At 39.3% G+C, this 19,484-nt stretch overlaps 1 protein-coding gene across 1 annotated transcript in view; it reads right to left on the bottom strand.

Annotated features, from left to right (window-relative positions):
- Positions 1 to 19,484, bottom strand: part of LOC140167513 (uncharacterized) — a 117,663-nt gene that overhangs the window by 25,601 nt on the left and 72,578 nt on the right. Inside the window, exons 36-41 of the mRNA XM_072190819.1 lie at positions 18,101 to 18,637; positions 17,022 to 17,330; positions 13,739 to 16,600; positions 10,180 to 12,305; positions 4,194 to 9,624; positions 2,614 to 2,739 (exon numbers count right to left, since the gene is read on the bottom strand). Coding sequence (XP_072046920.1) covers positions 2,614 to 2,739; positions 4,194 to 9,624; positions 10,180 to 12,305; positions 13,739 to 16,600; positions 17,022 to 17,330; positions 18,101 to 18,637 — 11,391 coding nt within the window. The remainder of the gene's footprint in view (positions 1 to 2,613; positions 2,740 to 4,193; positions 9,625 to 10,179; positions 12,306 to 13,738; positions 16,601 to 17,021; positions 17,331 to 18,100; positions 18,638 to 19,484) is intronic.

Raw genomic sequence — 19,484 nt, 5'->3', positions numbered from 1 at the left:
GATTAAAGATGGATTGTAGGGGAAAGAGTAAAAGGCTGCTTAGAAAAATCAAGTAAGGCAATGAGCCACCTTATAATGAAATGAAGGATCTCAAAGAGGGAAAAGACATGGCTCTGCAGAAAATATTCCATAAAGCAAGGATCATGCATTCAACAGGTAGAAGTGGCAATGTAGCGTCAACAATGGGAGAATGAGGAACCATGCACTTGCAGTAATATCAACAAGATGAAGAAGAGGATGATAAAAAGAGGGATAGTCATACTTGGAATATCAGCATTCAGCAACAACTCAAGGTATTTTCATCCACAAGCATAATCAAAAATCACGGTCATTCCGTTTATAATAAACATGATAGAGACGTAGACAATGATTTCGCCAAAAATGGAGTCATGCATCTTAAGTAGATCAGACAGGGTGGAGGAAGAAATATAAGAGAACATTGTCAAACGGAAGGATGAACATATTCATCAAACTACTATCATTCACAGTCGTCATCAAATATGCAAAAAAGTATGTATATACGTCGTATAGTTGACTCGATCACTCAGAGATGGTTTTGATAGACCATATACCATGCAAGTATGAAATGGGTTCCGTGGTTCAAAATGCAATGAGGCAACATCTAGCAGAATATAGTCAAAGTGATTGAAATAAGCAAGGTATCATGACGAGGAAATAAAATTGTAATTATTCCCAACATGCACTTGAGTTTATGGTATGCAAATGAGTATGGTGGTATCAGATAGGGTTTAACCCCATGAGAACTACCTGCCGATTGGCCAAAAAGAAGTTTTCGTTATCAATTGGCCCAATCAGCAACATTGTTAGAATAATTTCACCACGCAAAAAAATTGGGGTGAATTATTTGCAAAGCTCCATTCTGATTGGTGATTAAAGTGAAGTTACCATGTAATTGACCAATCAGAGGCAATGTTAGATCGGCAGGAAGTGCTCAGGGAGCTTTAAGATATTGATTTCATTCTTCATGCGTATGATACTTGAAAGATGTGACGGGATCGGGCGAGAAGTCGGAATCCTATCTGCTATAGAGGAGCTGAACATGGGGAATGTTTGAATTTAATATAAAAGCTGCACAATACTTCATATAAAGCAGGAACAGGCTATATGAGCAAAAATATAGCGACATCTAAGTAATTGCTATGTATGTATACCAGTATAAATAAATATATATATGACACCGACTGTAGTCTATAAGTATAATTCAAAAAAATGAGATAAGTATGTATCGATGTATACATGCGCTACGTAGTAACACTTTAAAGTATAATTCTCAATGTGTGTTTTTTTTTCATGGAAAGACCCCGCAAGAAACACGAGGAAAAGTAGACTAAAGAATTGACGTTGCTATAATTATATCCCGTTATTACAAAAAAAGTGATAAGATGCAGAGTTAAGCTACCACTATTAAATATTGAATGGTAATGATAGATGTATAAAGTTACTAATATTACTTAATAGTTATGAATACCACACACTATTAGATCATTAACTAACCGAACATCTTAACTCATGTATATTTGATGAATTGTAATCTACTTTTAACAAAATCCGATTGTATCATAAAATGATTTATTACAAACGGTATTCGCGATTACGTCATGTCTTTTGCACAAAATATTACAGACAAACATACACAATTTGAGCCTTGTTGATAATTTTCATTTGACCCTATAGTATATATTGTATTGATTTAATTTTCTTATTTCAAACTAAAAATGTATTGTCAGCCACAGAAAAATATCATGCAATAATTGTTTATCAAGATGCTGCAAGATGCAACAAATGCAATAAACCTTTGCATTTAGAGTATCAGAAATACGTGCATTAAATCGTGACAATTGGAGTCCAGCCCACTTACTCATGACTTAACATAATCTAATGTGATGTTATGCGATCACTCAGTGTAGTTACGAGCACATTTTAATTACATTAAAGTCGCTAGTCGTAAATGTGCACAATTAAAAACGCTATCAGATATAGAGGTTGTGCGTGAAATTATTGATTGTATCCAAACAAAGGATTTGAACCGGTGTCCTTCACAGTAATCATGGTGCAGTGTAGTCCATTCAATCAAAGTTCTCATCAACCTATTTGATCGTTGTGCATTTGTTATGTGTGAGACAAACTGTCGCGGTAGATTGCAATCATGCATTTGTTGAATGTATTTGAGTAATCCGCCATATTTACGGTATGATACGCCATATGCACAACCTCTATGTATATACGCGAAAGAAATTAGAGATAGTTGAAGTCATGCGCAGAACATGTTGCTCTGACAAATTTGGCATTATGTATTTAACGAAGTGCTGGTTTCTAATCGTTTTGTTATATATAGTATATAAAACATATTTTCCATACATGTATAAGAAATATGGCTATGTATTGAACTACATGCACTTCCCCTATCATTGCCAGCCTGTTCACAGGCCACTCACATCATAAGGTTTTAGTCTGAAAGTGAGAATCATCCGCGAGAATCGTACAACTCGTTGTTTTCTTATCACAGACGAACCAAGTCCTATAACTATATGGCATGCATGTGTAATATTCGATCCATGCAAGCATTCATAGATCCGAAAGCATGCCAAATACCTTCTAGCTCCTTAACAGGTGCTTTTTCTGGTTTGGGTTTTTCCTCGACTGGTTTCTTCTTCTTGGTAATAACTACTTCCGGTACCTCCTCCTCTTTCTCTTCCTCCACAACTTCTGTGACAAATTCTGTTAGCCATAAAACATTACAAATGTGTTAGCGTTGAAAGTGGTGGCCTTTATAATCACAATCCAAAATTGCATAACTGAAAAAGCAGTGCTGAGGCATGACAAAGTTAAATATATCAGTGAAGCTGTAAAAACATTCTGTTTGATGCATTAAGAAACAATAACTTTGATCTTAATATTGTGGAGACAAAACCAATTGATGCATAATCATATGATAAAAACCTGTATATTTATTGCTGTAAAAGTCTTGTGCAGCAGGCAAATTTAAAAACCTTAAAGTAACCTTGCAAAAAAACGTGTGCTGCTAACAGCTCAAAGTGTGCTTTCAAATATTTATACCTTATAGTCAAATACAATCCTTTACATACTCTTTTTGAAAGAAAAAGCCAAGAGGAAAGAAGGAAAGAATACAGTAACATATTTTCAATATCCATTCATTTCTGCATACAACGCATGCGTAACATTACAATATTGCGTTAACAAGTTATTTCGTTCTTACATACTCGAAATACTGAAAATAACAATAATTGCATTTTGTATGCAGCAAAAAAAGTAAAACCATTCAAATATATCTTTCAATACGTGTAAATTAACAAAAATTCAAATAGGATTATAACAATAATATACAATACAATGATTCAATTATAAGAACTTGCAACACCATTATATCATTAAAACTTGCATTACCAACAACATCTTAAAATTTCAAACATAGCAGAGATTTTATATTAAATATTTGCAGCAAAGATCATTTTCAGAAACAACCTGTAAAGTCAAGAAATTTCATACAAATTTTGCCATTCAGTGATAACCTTTAAACTTGCAAAGTCAACTGTAAACATTTCAATACATAACAACAATAAGCATAAAAATAAACAGACTTTTTAAAATGCGTAGTTTTAATGATTAGTCCTTTGCGCATAAGACACGTGATTTACAATACCGTAAATGTATTCAAAGATGTACAGACATGCGTACAACTTACACAAACTAACAAAATGTACGGTATCGACGTACATGTAGGCGTCATGCGCAAAAGATAATTGTACTGAGATGCACTTTAAAAAGAGCGTGAAAAATAGTCGACTTGCTTGCTTGAAAGATAAAAAGAGAATAAACATTGTGCAATTGGATGTGCCTGTTTTTTCATAACATGAAATGTTGCATTAAATATTCAAAACTTGCAATAACAATTTGCGGCAGAAAACTAAGAAATCAATCAACAGTTGCTAAACATTTGTCCAACAAACAAATACTTTCAGTAAACAAATGCAGTAAAATTGCAATAAACAGCTCATGTAAACATTTCAAATAAATATCATCAACCGTTAGCCATGTTTTCTCAAATGATGCAGGTGGCTGCTGAAACTGTGCAATAACAAACAGGTGCTCTGATCGGCGTAACTCGTGATGAAACAAAAGCATCATTCTGTTCAAATCCCCCGTGAAGTTACCTTCTTTTGGTTCTTTCTTTGGCTTGGGCCGTAGAGTAACTTCAACTTCTTCTTCGGGTTCTTCCACTTTCGGTTTCTCCTTAGGCACAGTTGTAACTGCAATTTGTGTGACTTCAGGGATTTCTTCTACAGTGACATCTTCAATTGTTTTGTATTTTTCGATCACAACCTCAAAGTCTTCTGTAGCTTCCCATTTAGTTGTTGGTTTTTGTTTGAATGCGATATGGAGCATGCCTTCTTCAGGGATCTCTTCTGGTTTCGTAACTAATGTAATCTCTGGAATTATCTCTTCTGGCGCTTCTTCAAGGATTTCATGTTTGATAGTAACTTCTTCAGCTACTTTGGTGACTTTTGTTTCTCCCATTTCCACATCGGAAGTAAATACAGCTGTGGCTCTCTCCCTTTCAAACAGTTCTCTTACTTCTTCTGGTGACTCTGCGGTTGGTCTTTTTATTTCTAATACCTCCACTTCTCCAGGTATAACGCTAGGCTTTCGTTTGACAATCGTCTCCTCAACTTCCTCTTCAGATGGTTTTTCAACAACTTCAAATATAGGTGTTATGATCTCTCTCTTTTTAAGCTCTCTTTCTGTTGACACAGTAGTCTCTTCCTTTCCAACAACCGTCGGCTTTTCTGCAGCTCTAACAGTTGTCTCGACAGCTTCTGTTGGCTTTTCAGATATTGGTTCGTACTTTTCAGGAGCTTCCCAATCCACAGCAAGTTCTTCAACCTTTGGTTTGTGTTTCGGTACAGGTGTGATCGCGATTTCTGTCACTTCGGGGATTTCTTCTACGGTGACTTCTTCAGCATGCTTGTATTTTTCAACGACGATTTCGAAGTCTTCTGTAGCCTCCCATTCTGTTGTTGGTTTCTGCTTGAAAGCAACATGAACCATGCCTTCTTCAGGCATTTCCTCTGGTTTTGTAATCATGGTGATTTCTGCAACCTCGGGTACTTCTTGACCTGGTCTACGAGTGATAGATACCTCTTGGTCTTCTGGTTTCTTTTCGGTTGGTTTTGGCACCAAAGCAACCTCTTCCACTTCCTCTACTACTGGTTTTGGAGCAGGTTTTCTTAGTTTTGGCGCTAAAGTAACTTCTACAGCTTCTTCCTCTTCTACCTCTTCAGTTACTTTGCGTACAATACATATTTCCTCTACTTCTGGTTTTGGCTCTTCCTTTGGTTTCGGCAATACCGTAATCTCTTCTTCCTCCTTTGGTTTAGTGACGGGTTTCTTAGGTTTTGGTACGAATGTGACTTCAACAGCTTCTTCCTCTGGGGCTGCTTCAACCTCTTCCACTTCGGGAGTTGGTTTTTCTTTTGGTTTACGCTCGATGGTTACTTCTTCAACCTTTGGTTTTTCTTTAGGTACCTCAGTGACTACAATTGTGGACACTTCAGGGAATTCCTCTTCTACGGTTATTTCTTCAACATGCCTGTATTTTTCAACGACAATTTCAAAGTCTTCTGTAGCCTCCCATTTAGTTGTTGGTTTTTGTTTGAAAGCGACATGAAGCATGCCTTCGTCAGGGATCTCTTCTGGTTTAGTAACCAATGTAATCTCTGCAATTTCTTCTTCCGGCGCTTCTTCAAGTAATTCATGTTTCATAGTAACTTCTTCAGCTACTTTGGTGGGTTTTGTTTCTTCTATTTCCACATCGGAAGTAAATACAGCTTTTGCTCTTTCCCTTTCAAACAGTTCTCTTACTTCTTCTGGTGACTCTGCGGTTGGTCTTTTTATTTCTAGTACCTCCACTTCGCCAGGTTTGACGCTAGGCTTTCGTTTGACAATCATCTCCTCAACTTCCTCTTCGGATGGTTTTTCTACAACTTCAAATATAGGTGTTATGATCTCTCTCTGTTTAAGCTCTCTTTCTGTTGACACAGTAGTCTCTTCCTTTCCAACAACCGTCGGCTTTTCTGCAGCTTTGACAGTTGTTTCAACAGCTTCTGTGGGTTTTTCAGCTATTGTTTCGTATTTTTCAGGAGCTTCCCAATCCACAGCAAGTTCTTCAACCGTTGGTTTGTATTTTGGTACAGGTGTGACTGCAATTTCTGTCACTTCAGGGATTTCTTCTACAGTGACATCTTCACCGTATTTTTCAACGACGATTTCGAAGTCTTCCGTAGCCTCCCATTCTGTTGTTGGTTTCTGCTTGAAAGCAACATGAACCATGCCTTCTTCAGGCATTTCCTCTGGTTTCGTAATCATGGTGATTTCTGACACCTTGATTCCTGACACCTCTGGTACCTCTTCAGTAGGTCTACGAGTGATAGAAACCTCTTCCACCTCTGATTCTTCATATTCTACCTCTTCAGTTACTTTGCGTACAACAGATATTTTCTCTACTTCTGGTTTTGGCTCTTTCTTTGGTTTCGGCAATACGGTAACCTCTTCCTCCTCCTCTGGTTTAGTCACAGGTTTCTTAGGTTTCGGTACGAATGTGATTTCAACAGCTTCTTCCTCTGACACTTCTTCAACCTCCTCCACTTCAGGCGTGGGTTTTTCTTTTGGTTTACGCTCTATGGTTACTTCTTCAACCTTTGGTTTTTCTTTAGGTACCTCTGTGACTACAATTTCAGTGACTTCAGGGAATTCTTCTTCTATGGTGACTTCTTCAACATGTTTGTATTTTTCAACGACGATTTCGAAGTCTTCTGTAGCTTCCCATTCTGTTGTTGGTTTCTGTTTGAAAGCAACGTGAATCATGCCTTCTTCAGGCATTTCTTCTGGCTTTGTAACCATGGTGATTTCTGATACCTCTGGTACCTCTTCAGCGGGTTTACGAGTGATAGATACCTCTTCAACCTCTGGTTTCTTTTCTTTTGGTTTTGGCACCAGAGCAACCTTTTCTACTTCCTCTACTTCTGGTTTTGGAGCCGGTTTTCTCAGTTTGGGCGCTAAAGTAATTTCTACAGCTTCTTCTTCTTCTACCTCTTCAGTTACTTTGCGTACAACAGATATTTCCTCTACTTCTGGTGTTGGTTCTTCCTTTGGTTTCGGCAATACCGTAACCTCTTCCTCCTCCTCTGGTTTAGTCACGGGTTTCTTAGGTTTCGGTACGAATGTGATTTCAACAGCTTCTTCCTCTGGGGCTTCTTCAACCTCTTCCACTTCGGGTGTGGGCTTTTCTTTTGGTTTACGCTCGATGGTTACTTCTTCAACCTTTGGTTTTTCTTTAGGTACCTCTGTGACTACAATTTCAGTGACTTCAGGGAATTCTTCTTCTATGGTGACTTCTTCGACATGCTTGTATTTTTCAACAACAATTTCGAAGTCTTCTGTAGCTTCCCATTCTGTGGTTGGTTTCTGCTTGAAAGCAACATGAACCATGCCTTCTTCAGGCATTTCCTCTGGTTTTGTAATCATGGTGATTTCTGCAACCTCGGGTACTTCTTGACCTGGTCTACGAGTGATAGATACTTCTTGGTCTTCTGGTTTCTTTTCAGTTGGTTTTGGCACCAGAGCAACTTCTTCCACTTCCTCTACTACTGGTTTTGGAGCCGGTTTTCTCAGTTTGGGCGCTAAGGTAATTTCTACAGCTTCTTCCTCTTCTACCTCTTCAGTTACTTTGCGTACAACAGATATTTCCTCTACTTCTGGTTTTGGTTCTTCCTTTGGTTTCGGCAATACCGTAACCTCTTCCTCCTCCTCTGGTTTTGTCACGGGTTTCTTAGGTTTTGGTACCAATGTGACTTCAACAGCTTCTTCCTCTGGGGTTTCTTCAACCTCTTCCACTTCGGGTGTGGGCCTTTCTTTTGGTTTACGTTCGATGGTTACTTCTTCAACCTTTGGTTTTTCTTTAGGAACCTCTGTGACTACAATTTCAGTGACTTCAGGGAATTCTTCTTCTATGGTGACTTCTTCAACATGTTTGTATTTTTCAACGACGATTTCGAAGTCTTCTGTAGCTTCCCATTCTGTTGTTGGTTTTTGTTTAAAGGCAACGTGAATCATGCCTTCTTCAGGCATTTCTTCTGGCTTTGTAACCATGGTGATTTCTGATACCTCTGGCACCTCTTCAGCAGGTTTACGAGTGATAGACACCTCTTCAACCTCTGGTTTCTTTTCCTTTGGTTTTGGCACCAGGGCAACCTCTTCCACTTCCTCTACTTCTGGTTTTGGAGCCGGTTTTCTCAGTTTTGGCGCTAAAGTAATCTCTACAGCTTCTTCTTCTACCTCTTCAGTTACTTTGCGTACAACAGCTATTTCCTCTACTTCTGGTGTTGGTTCTTCCTTTGGTTTCGGCAATACCGTAACCTCTTCCTCCTCCTCTGGTTTTGTCACGGGTTTCTTAGGTTTTGGTACCAATGTGACTTCAACAGCTTCTTCCTCTGGGGCTTCTTCAACATCTTCCACTTTGGGTGTGGGCCTTTCTTTTGGTTTACGTTCGATGGTTACTTCTTCAACCTTTGGTTTTTCTTTAGGAACCTCTGTGACTACAATTTCAGTGACTTCTGGGAATTCTTCTTCTATGGTGACTTCTTCAACATGCTTGTATTTTTCAACAACAATTTCGAAGTCTTCTGTAGCTTCCCATTCTGTTGTTGGTTTCTGTTTGAAAGCAACGTGAATCATGCCTTCTTCAGGCATTTCTTCTGGCTTTGTAACCATGGTGATTTCTGACACCTCTGGTATCTCTTCAGAAGGTTTACGAGTGATAGACACCTCTTCAACCTCTGGTTTCTTTTCCTTTGGTTTTGGCACCAGGGCAACCTCTTCCACTTCCTCTACTTCTGGTTTTGGAGCCGGTTTTCTCAGTTTGGGTGCTAAAGTAATCTCTACAGCTTCTTCTTCTTCTACCTCTTCAGTTACTTTGCGTACAACAGATATTTCCTCTACTTCTGGTGTTGGTTCTTCCTTTGGTTTCGGCAATACCGTAACCTCTTCCTCCTCCTCTGGTTTTGTCACGGGTTTCTTAGGTTTCGGTACGAATGTGATTTCAACAGCTTCTTCCTCTGGGGCTTCTTCAACCTCTTCCACTTCGGGCGTGGGCTTTTCTTTTGGTTTACGCTCGATGGTTACTTCTTCAACCTTTGGTTTTTCTTTAGGCACCTCTGTGACTACAATTTCAGTGACTTCAGGGAATTCTTCTTCTATGGTGACTTCTTCGACATGCTTGTATTTTTCAACGACGATTTCGAAGTCTTCTGTAGCTTCCCATTCTGTTGTTGGTTTCTGCTTAAAAGCAACGTGAATCATGCCTTCTTCAGGCATTTCTTCTGGTTTTGTAACCATGGTGATTTCTGCAACCTCTGGTACTTCTTCAGCGGGTTTACGAGTGATAGACACCTCTTCAACCTCTGGTTTCTTTTCTTTTGCTTTTGGCACCAGGGCAACCTCTTCTTCTTCCTCTACTTCTGGTTTTGGAGCCGGTTTTCTCAGTTTGGGTGCTAAAGTAATTTCTACAGCTTCTTCTTCTTCTTCTACCTCTTCAGTTACTTTGCGTACAACAGATATTTCCTCTACTTCTGGTTTTGGCTCTTTCTTTGGTTTCGGCAATACCGTAACCTCTTCCTCCTCCTCTGGTTTAGTCACGGGTTTCTTAGGTTTCGGTACGAATGTGATTTCAACAGCTTCTTCCTCTGGGACTTCTTCAACCTCTTCCACTTCGGGAGTGGGCTTTTCTTTTGGTTTACGCTCGATGGTTACTTCTTCAACCTTTGGTTTTTCTTTAGGTACCTCTGTGACTACAATTTCAGTGACTTCAGGTAATTCTTCTTCTATGGTGACTTCTTCAACATGTTTGTATTTTTCAACGACGATTTCGTAGTCTTCTGTAGCTTCCCATTCTGTTGTTGGTTTCTGTTTGAAAGCAACGTGAATCATGCCTTCTTCAGGCATTTCTTCTGGTTTTGTAACCATGGTGATTTCTGATACCTCTGGTATCTCTTCAGAAGGTTTACGAGTGATAGACACCTCTTCGACCTCTGGTCTCTTTTCTTTTGGTTTTGGCACCAGGGCAACCTCTTCCACTTCCTCTACTTCTGGTTTTGGAGCCGGTTTTCTCAGTTTGGGTGCTAAAGTAATTTCAACTGCTTCTTCTTCTTCTTCTACCTCTTCAGTTACTTTGCGTACAACAGATATTTCCTCTACCTCTGGTTTTGGCACTTTTTTTGGTTTCGGCAATACCGTAACCTCTTCATCCTCCTCTGGTGTAGTCACGGGTTTCTTAGGTTTCGGTACGAATGTGATTTCAACAGCTTCTTCCTCTGGGGCTTCTTCAACCTCTTCCACTTCGGGTGTGGGTTTTTCTTTTGGTTTACGCTCGATGGTTACTTCTTCAACCTTTGGTTTTTCTTTAGGTACCTCTGTGACTACAATTTCAGTGACTTCAGGGAATTCTTCTTCTATGGTGACTTCTTCAACATGTTTGTATTTTTCAACAACAATTTCGAAGTCTTCTGTAGCTTCCCATTCTGTTGTTGGTTTCTGTTTGAAAGCAACGTGAATCATGCCTTCTTCAGGCATTTCTTCTGGTTTTGTAACCATGGTGATTTCTGATACCTCTGGTATCTCTTCAGAAGGTTTACGAGTGATAGACACCTCTTCGACCTCTGGTTTCTTTTCTTTTGGTTTTGGCACCAGAGCAACCTCTTCAACCTCTGGTTTTGAAGCCGGTTTCTTCAGTTTTGGCGCTAAAGTAATTTCTACCGCTTCTTCCTCCTCTACCTCTTCAGTTACTTTGCGTACAACAGATATTTCCTCTACTTCTGGTTTTGATTCTTCCTTTGGTTTCGGCAATACGGTAACCTCTTCTTCCTCCTTTGGTTTAGTCACGGGTTTCTTAGGTGTTGGTACCAATGTGACTTCAACAGCTTCTTCCTCCGGAGCTTCTTCAACCAGTTTACTAACAAGAGAAACCTCTTCTACCTCAGGCGTGGGTTTTTCTTCTGGTTTTCGCTCGATGGTAACTTCTTCAACTTTTGGTATTTCTTTGGGAATCTCTGTCACTACAATCTCAGTAATTTCTGGCATTTCTTCAACAGTGACCTCTTCAACTGTCCTGTATTTTTCAACGACAATTTCAAAATCCTCTGTAGCCTCCCATTCAGTAGTTGGTTTCTGCTTGAAGGCAATGTGCACCATACCTTCTTCAGGCATTTCTTCTGGTTTGGTAACCAATGTTATTTCTGAGATCTCACGTTCGGACACCTCTTCATCAGGTTTGCGTGTGATGGAAACCTCTTCAACTACACGTGTTACTTTCTTTTCCTCTAAGACGGTAATCTCTTCTTCATCTGGTTTAGATGGCTTTCTAGGTTTTGGAACCAACGTGATTTCTACATCTTCTTCCTCTGGTGCTTCTTCAACTGGTTTGCGTACAAGAGAAACCTCTTCTACCTCAGGCGTGGGTTTTTCTTCTGGTTTACGCTCGATGATAATTTCTTCAACTTTTGGTGTTTCTTTTGGAATCTCTGTCACCACAATCTCAGTAACTTCTGGCATTTCTTCAACAGTGACTTCTTCAACTGTCCTGTATTTTTCAACGACAATTTCAAAATCCTCTGTAGCCTCCCAGTCAGTGGTTGGTTTCTGCTTGAAGGCAATGTGCACCATGCCTTCTTCGGGCATTTCTTCTGGTTGTGTTACTAATGTAACTTCTGAAATCTCGCGCTCAGTGACCTCTTGGCCAGGCTTGCGAATGATGGAAACCTCTTCAACTACACGTGTAGGTTTCTTTTCCTCTAGTATAGGTAGAACAGCAACCTCTTCTTCATCTGGTTTAGATGGCTTTTTAGGTTTTGGTAGCATCGTGATTTCTACAGCTTCCTCCTCTGGAGCTTCTTCGACCGGTTTACGCACAAGAGAAACCTCTTCTACCTCAGGCGTGGGTTCTTCTGGTTTCCTCTCGATGGTAACTTCCTCTACTTCCAGCTTTTCTTTCCGCACCTCTGTGATTGCAATTTCGGTTACTTCTGGGATTTCTTCCATAGTTACTTCTTCAGTTGCCCTGTATTTTTCCACGACGATCTCAAAGTCTTCCGCAGCTTCCCACCCTGTTGTTGGCTTTTGTTTGAAAGCAATGTGCAGCATTCCTTCTTCAGGAATTTCCTCTGGTTTTGCAGCCAAAATAACCTCTCTTACCTCAGGTTTCTCAAGTGGAATTTCTATGAAATGCAATAATATTGATTTATCTCAACCTGAAATCAACTACATTATTAACTGGCGGAACATTTTACCAATAACAACTAACAAAAATAAGAGGAAAACACCGTATTCAATATTAACAGGTAATATTACATAACAGATTCGGCATATTATTAAATTTACCAAAAAATATATTTGACACGCAGACGAGTTACACGTCACTCTCCTGGGAACAGTTAAGAATACTGTCATCGGCAGTATTTATATTAAACATCATAAGGGAAATCCCGAAATTTGAAATTTACACTCCAACTACATCATACCATCGTTATATTTTACTGCGCACTTTACGCGGGTAGTGACGATGTCCGCATCGATGTACACACAGTTCTGGTTAAATTCGCAAATGATTTTGGGGTGTACAGGTAAGCTATGCGCCACGCTTCGACTCGGCGACAGGTCAAAGACTGATGTCACAAAAATGTGTCCAAAAACAATTTCATTGTGCACATGGTTTACGAAATACTTTGCCAGTACGTGAAAACATACCTTACTTAAAACTCAACAAGTATACTTTATAATAATTGGTACAAAAGCAGTATATAATTGGTAACATCAGTCAATACAATCAAAGTAAAATATACAATACCATCAAACCAGTCAATACAATCAAAGTAAAATATATAATACTATCAAAATGCTTAACATGTATGCAAATGAATAATTGCAAAACAATGTGGCTGAAACATAACGTCATAGGCCTGATCTTAAGACCAGAAACTGAGTAACTGAGAGAATAACATCTTCAATGTGACATATTGTTGTGTCAGACTATAGCATAAATTGCATCACTTTTGATATCAGTTCATCAATGTTTAAAAACATTTAAGTTTTTGTACCCCCTTTTAAATACCAGTCAATCACATGTTTTTTCTCTCAATTAATCTGTGCATTGACTTAACATTAGCTACGTAGGCCATGCCTCAATATTAAAAATCGCTTTGAAAACCTGCAGAAAAAGTACATAATATACTCTTGCAAATGATATTAATAAACACATACACGATCGTTACAAGTCAAATTAATAGTCATGTCCATTTCAATCTTTGGATAACGGGTATCCTATTTGATCACAACGTCATGTACATATAGGAAAAGAAAACACATGCAACGCTTGACTTCCTAGAATTCAGTCTGCACACATCGTAATGTAAATGTTTCTACGATATTTATTTCGTTTTATTTCGTGCAACATGACAACATGCATGAATTATAAATTTACTTTAGAGATGCGTTATTAGTAGTATGGATATATTAAAACTAAATCGAAAAGTGAGAACCATTTGAATCTGAACTGTCATTTTTTCATTCAGTAACACGTGGTATGTGCGATTCGAAAGCGTGCCAGTGATCCAGATTAGGAAAAAGACATTCCGGTAAAGCGATCACGTACCTTCCTTGGTAACTCGTTTCCGGACAATTTCTGTTACAGAAACTTCCTCAGGAGCTTCTTCAAAAGTCGGTGCTTCCATAGGTTTGGGAGCTTTTAATTCCATTTCAACTGTTGCTGAAGGTTTGTCTTCTTCTGTCGCTTCTAATTCTACCGCAGCAACCTTTGGAGTTTCTTTGAGCTCAAGTTCGGCAACAGTGACGTCTTCAGGCAGTTTGTCTTCTTTAGGTACTTTCCTTAGTTGTACTCCTTCAGAAGTAACTTCTTCAACTTTCTCTTCTACCTTCGATACCTGTCGTCGGTCTAGTTCTGTTACAGAAATTTCCTCAGGTTTTTCAAACGTTGGTGCTTCCATAGGTTTGGGAGCTTTGAATTCCATTTCGACAGTAGTTGATGGCTTTTCTTCATCTGGAACCTCTAACTCTACCGCGGCAACCTTTGGAGTTTCTTTCAGTTCAAGTTCGGCAACAGTGACGTCTTCAGGGAGTTTGTCTTCTTTAGGTACTTTTCTTAGTTGTACTCCTTCAGAAGTAACTTCTTCAACTTTGTCTTCTACTTTCGATACCTGTTGTCGATCAAGTTCTGTCACAGAAATTTCCTCGGGTTTTTCAAACGTTGGTGCTTCCATAGGTTTAGGAGCTTTGAATTCCGTTTCAACAGTAGTTGATGGCTTTTCTTCATCTGGAACGTCTAATTCTACTGCAGCAACCTTTGGAGTTTCTTTGAGTTCAAGTTCGGCAACAGTGACGTCTTCAGGGAGTTTGTCTTCTTTAGGTACTTTCCTTAGTTGTACTCCTTCAAAAGTAACTTCTTCAACTTTCTCTTCTACTTTCGATACCTGTTTTCGCTCTAGTTCTGTTACAGAAATTTCCTCAGGTTTTTCAAACGTTGGTGCTTCCATAGGTTTAGGAGCTTTGAATTCCATTTCGACAGTAGTTGATGGCTTTTCTTCATCTGGAACCTCTAACTCTTCCGCGGCAACCTTTGGAGTTTCTTTGAGCTCAAGTTCGGCAACAGTGACGTCTTCAGGGAGTTTGTCTTCTTTAGGAACCTTTCTTAGTTGTACTCCTTCAGAAGTAACTTCTTCAACTTTCTCTTCTACTTTCGATACCTGTTGTCGATCAAGTTCTGTTACAGAAATTTCCTCGGGTTCTTCAAATGTTGGTGCTTCCATAGGTTTAGGAGCTTTGAATTCCGTTTCAACAGTAGTTGATGGCTTTTCTTCATCTGGAACGTCTAATTCTACTGCAGCAACCTTTGGAGTTTCTTTAAGCTCAAGTTCGGCAACAGTGACGTCTTCAGGGAGTTTGTCTTCTTTAGGTACTTTTCTTAGTTGTACTCCTTCAGAAGTAACTTCTTCAACTTTCTCTTCTACTTTCGATACCTGTCGTCGCTCTAATTCTGTTACAGAAATTTCCTCAGGTTTTTCAAACGTTGGTGCTTCCATAGGTTTGGGAGCTTTGAATTCTACTTCGACAGTAGTTGATGGCTTTTCTTCATCTGGAACTTCTAACTCTACCGCAGCAACCTTTGGAGTTTCTTTGAGCTCAAGTTCGGCAACAGTGACATCTTCAGGCAGTTTGTCTTCTTTAGGTACTTTCCTTAGTTGTACTCCTTCAGAAGTAACTTCTTCAACTTTCTCTTCTACTTTCGATACCTGTCGTCGCTCTAGTTCTGTTACAGAAATTTCCTCAGGTTTTTCAAACGTTGGTGCTTCCATAGGTTTGGGAGCTTTGAATTCCACTTCGACAGTAGTTGATGGCTTTTCTTCATCTGGAACTTCAAACTCTACCGCAGCAACCTTTGGAGTTTCTTTGAGCTCAAGTTCGGCAACAGTGACGTCTTCAGGCAGTTTGTCTTCTTTAGGTACCTTTCTTAATTGTACTCCTTCAGAAGTAACTTCTTCAACTTTCTCTTCTACCTTCAATACCTGTCGTCGCTCTAGTTCTGTTACAGAAATTTCCTCGGGTTCTTCAAATGTTGGTGCTTCCATAGGTTTGGGAGCTTTGAATTCCGTTTCAACAGTGGTTGATGGCTTTTCTTCATCTGGAACTTCTAATTCTACCGCAGCTACCTTTGGAGTTTCTTTGAGCTCAAGTTCGGCAACAGTGACGTCTTCAGGCAGTTTGTCTTCTTTAGGTACTTTCCTTAATTGTACTCCTTCAGAAGTAACTTCTTCAACTTTCTCTTCTACCTTCGATACTTGTTGTCGATCAAGTTCTGTTACAGAAATTTCCTCAGGTTTTTCAAACGTTGGTGCTTCCATAGGTTTGGGAGCTTTGAATTCCATTTCGACAGTAGTTGATGGCTTTTCTTCATCTGGAACTTCTAACTCTACCGCAGCAACCTTTGGAGTTTCTTTGAGCTCAAGTTCGGCAACAGTGACGTCTTCAGGGAGTTTGTCCTCTTTAGGTACTTTCCTTAGTTGTACTCCTTCAGAAGTAACTTCTTCAACTTTCTCTTCTACTTTCGATACCTGCCTTCGCTCTAGTTCTGTCACAGAAATTTCCTCGGGTTCTTCAAAAGTCGGTGCTTCCATTGGTTTGGGAGCTTTGAATTCCATCTCTACTGTTGTTGATGGCTTTTCTTCATCTGCCACTTCGAATTCTAATGCAACAGCTTTTGGAGTTTCTTTGACTTTAAGTTCGGCAACAGCTACATCTTCAGGCAGAGCTCTTTCTTGGGGTACCATTCGGAGTTTCTCTTCGGTAATGGACACTTCCTCTGGCGTTTCCTTGACAACAGTCGTTGTTTCCACTTTAAATTTGCTGATAGATACTTCTTCAGTGATCTCCGGCATATCTTCTACTTCCATCAACGTAACTGTTGTTGGAGTCGGTTTTTCTTCTTTAACAGAGACGATTTCTGTTGAACAAAACCTTTGCTGTGTCAAACATAAGGTATCACAGGTTGCATGCGGTCATGCATGTTCATTTCTGAATTATCCTTTGGACTATCATGCACACCTCTGGATGATCTTACAAAATATCATGCATATGTTACAGTTGGTATGGTGAAAAAGTACTATATTACACAGGATTTATATCAATATGTAAACGAATTAAGTACTGTATTGTCACTTGAATTACTTTTTGTTTTTGTTTGATTACCATAAACCACAATAACATTCATGCTACATGCATAATATTTTTTATGAAGGATGTGGCTACAACATTATTTCGATGAATCAAGATGTCACAAGAGGAAACCATGAATTTATATGCATGCCATGTAAGATATCATGCCGTTTTTGACAGCATGCAGATAAAGCGTACAATAATCGTACCTTCTTTCTTCACAACTTTCGTCACTTCCACAGTTGTCACCTCGGGTGTAACTTCGACTTCTTCTGGAGCCATCTCGAACTCTTCTTCTTCAGAAGACTCAGGTGCGATTTCAACTTCAACCGCAGCAGCGGGAGTGGGTGCTTTTTTCATCTCGATTTCGACTGCCTCGGGTTTCTCTGGAACCGCTTCAACAGATATGTCCATAGATACCGCGGTCACTTCCGGTTTCTCCTCTTCTGGTTTTGGAGCAAATGTGATTTCCACTGTCTCCTTGGGTTTTTCTTCTTCTGTTACTTCTGTAACGACTTCTGATAAAAGAGTAAATCGTATGTATTATATTGAGATGTGGCTGAGGTTTTAGTAATATCAGATGCAGTGCAGATAAACATTACAGTGTTATCTTGTCCATGCTGGATGCGTTGTTGAACAGTCATATCATTCAAAATCTTATACAATTAATATATATAACAATGTAGGTACATGCTATCTAAAAGTCGTGTTGAACATATAAAGGGTTTACACCATTTAAATCATCAACCTCAGTAAAGGACAATAATATCTCCGTGAGAAATTCTAACAGTTGATAAAAAAATAAAGTTATGTTAACATGCGTATCATATTCGCGGATGCGCAAACATTTAGAGTATTATGTGAATATAGTACAAGAAGTTAATCAAATAACATGTTAATCCAAAATTGGAGACATATCGTCGAGAGAATGCCAGGACGGCGTAAGTGTTTTCGTATGTAACTGATAATGTGGCATTCTTGCATTCGATAAGTCATTTAAGGGTCACTCATGCAAAGTTAGTTTACATGATCACCAATAAAAGGAGTATTACATGAAATGGTGACAGTTAACACATGATATATATTCCCGTACTCTACGGAATATAAGCAAACATGGTATGTTTAGTTCCTATTGTTTACCACCATGTTAACGTGTATCGGTTGGTCCGATAAAAGGCATGCAAATATTTGCAACCCGCGTGTGGCGAGAATGTTGAAAGATAATTATGCAGTGCAAGGTTGTCACGGGCGGGCGGGGTCATGCATTTAAACGGCACACGAATTGTACCTTCTTTCTCGACCACTTTCTTTGTGATTTCCACGGTTGTGACTTCAGTTACTTCCTCTGGTTTCTCCTCTTCCAACATTTCAAAGATAATCTCAAAGTCATGTGGAGCTTCCCAAATAGCGGTGGGTTTGAGTTCGACAACCTCTGGTTTGGGCGCTTCTTCAGGTTTCGGTTCTAATGTCACTTCAGCGGTTTCAAGTTCAGGTGCCTCTTCTTTTGGCTTAGGCGCGAAAGTAATTTCAACCGTTTCTGGTTTTGGCGCTTCCTCAGGCTTAGGCGCAATTTCAACTTCAACAACCTCAGGTTTGGGGGCCTCTTCTGGTGTGGGAGCAAATGTTACTTCAACAGATTCACGTTCTGGTGCCTCCTCTTCTGGTTTAGGCGCAAAAGTGACCTCAACTGTTTCTGGTTTGCGTTCATCTTCTGGTTTGGGCGCGAAAGTTATTTCAACTTCTTCCGTTTCAGGCACTTCTTCTGGTTTTGGAGTAATCTCGAGTGTTACGGTTTCCTCGGGTTTTTCTTGTACTTCTGTAACAACTATCAGGTAGAGAAAATGCAATTTATGTTAATACTAATAAAGGTACATCACAACTTGTCCAGACATGCGTTGTCCATGCAAGCAAAGAACGAATTCTTGTTCGCATTTCTGCAGGATATGGGAACATGAGAGATGACAAATTATAGCATTTGTTCCAACTAACATGTTGGAACAAATGAAAATATTTAATAATGGTCTATTCCGTTTGAATTCCCAACACCCCTATTGGAAGATCTTAATCCACCACACAGGTGGTGTAGATTTCAACGGAGTCGCCCATTCAGGTAACCCTATGTGAAATTCGCACTCCCTGTGTAGAGGACTAAGTGTCTGTTTTCCATAGGAGGTGTCTTCCATAGGAGGTGTATAGAATAGTGTGTGTCTCCATAGGAGGTGTATGGAATTCAAGTGGAATAATGAATGTATAGTCATTGGTATTAATAAAGATATGTGATGTGCGTTGGACAATATTTGCAGGAACCTGGAAGAAAATATGAACATTAATTATGTTACGTTGAGATACAACTTTACATTCTCAGCTATACACGAGGATATTGTTATGTTTTTGTCAATGCCTGAAACAAATCCGACAACTGGTCAATAAGTAGATCAGTATTCTGCACCATCAAGTTTGCAAGCATATAAAAAACAAATTTACTAAAGAATAATTTTATAAAATAATACATATTCATTTTGATAGGGTGCACAGCGAAGGCGGAACATTGTACATGATTTCAATTAAAATGACTTTAAAAGAAAATAGGTCTTTATAGCAACCTAGTACGAATACGAGTGTATATTCAGGACAGGAAAGCCGTTTTCGTCACCAGAAGACCCGTCGTTCCA

Source organism: Amphiura filiformis, chromosome 13 (assembly GCF_039555335.1).
Source record: "Amphiura filiformis chromosome 13, Afil_fr2py, whole genome shotgun sequence".
Lineage (NCBI taxonomy): Eukaryota > Metazoa > Echinodermata > Ophiuroidea > Amphilepidida > Amphiuridae > Amphiura > Amphiura filiformis.
This window is presented reverse-complemented; position numbering and strand designations above follow the sequence as displayed.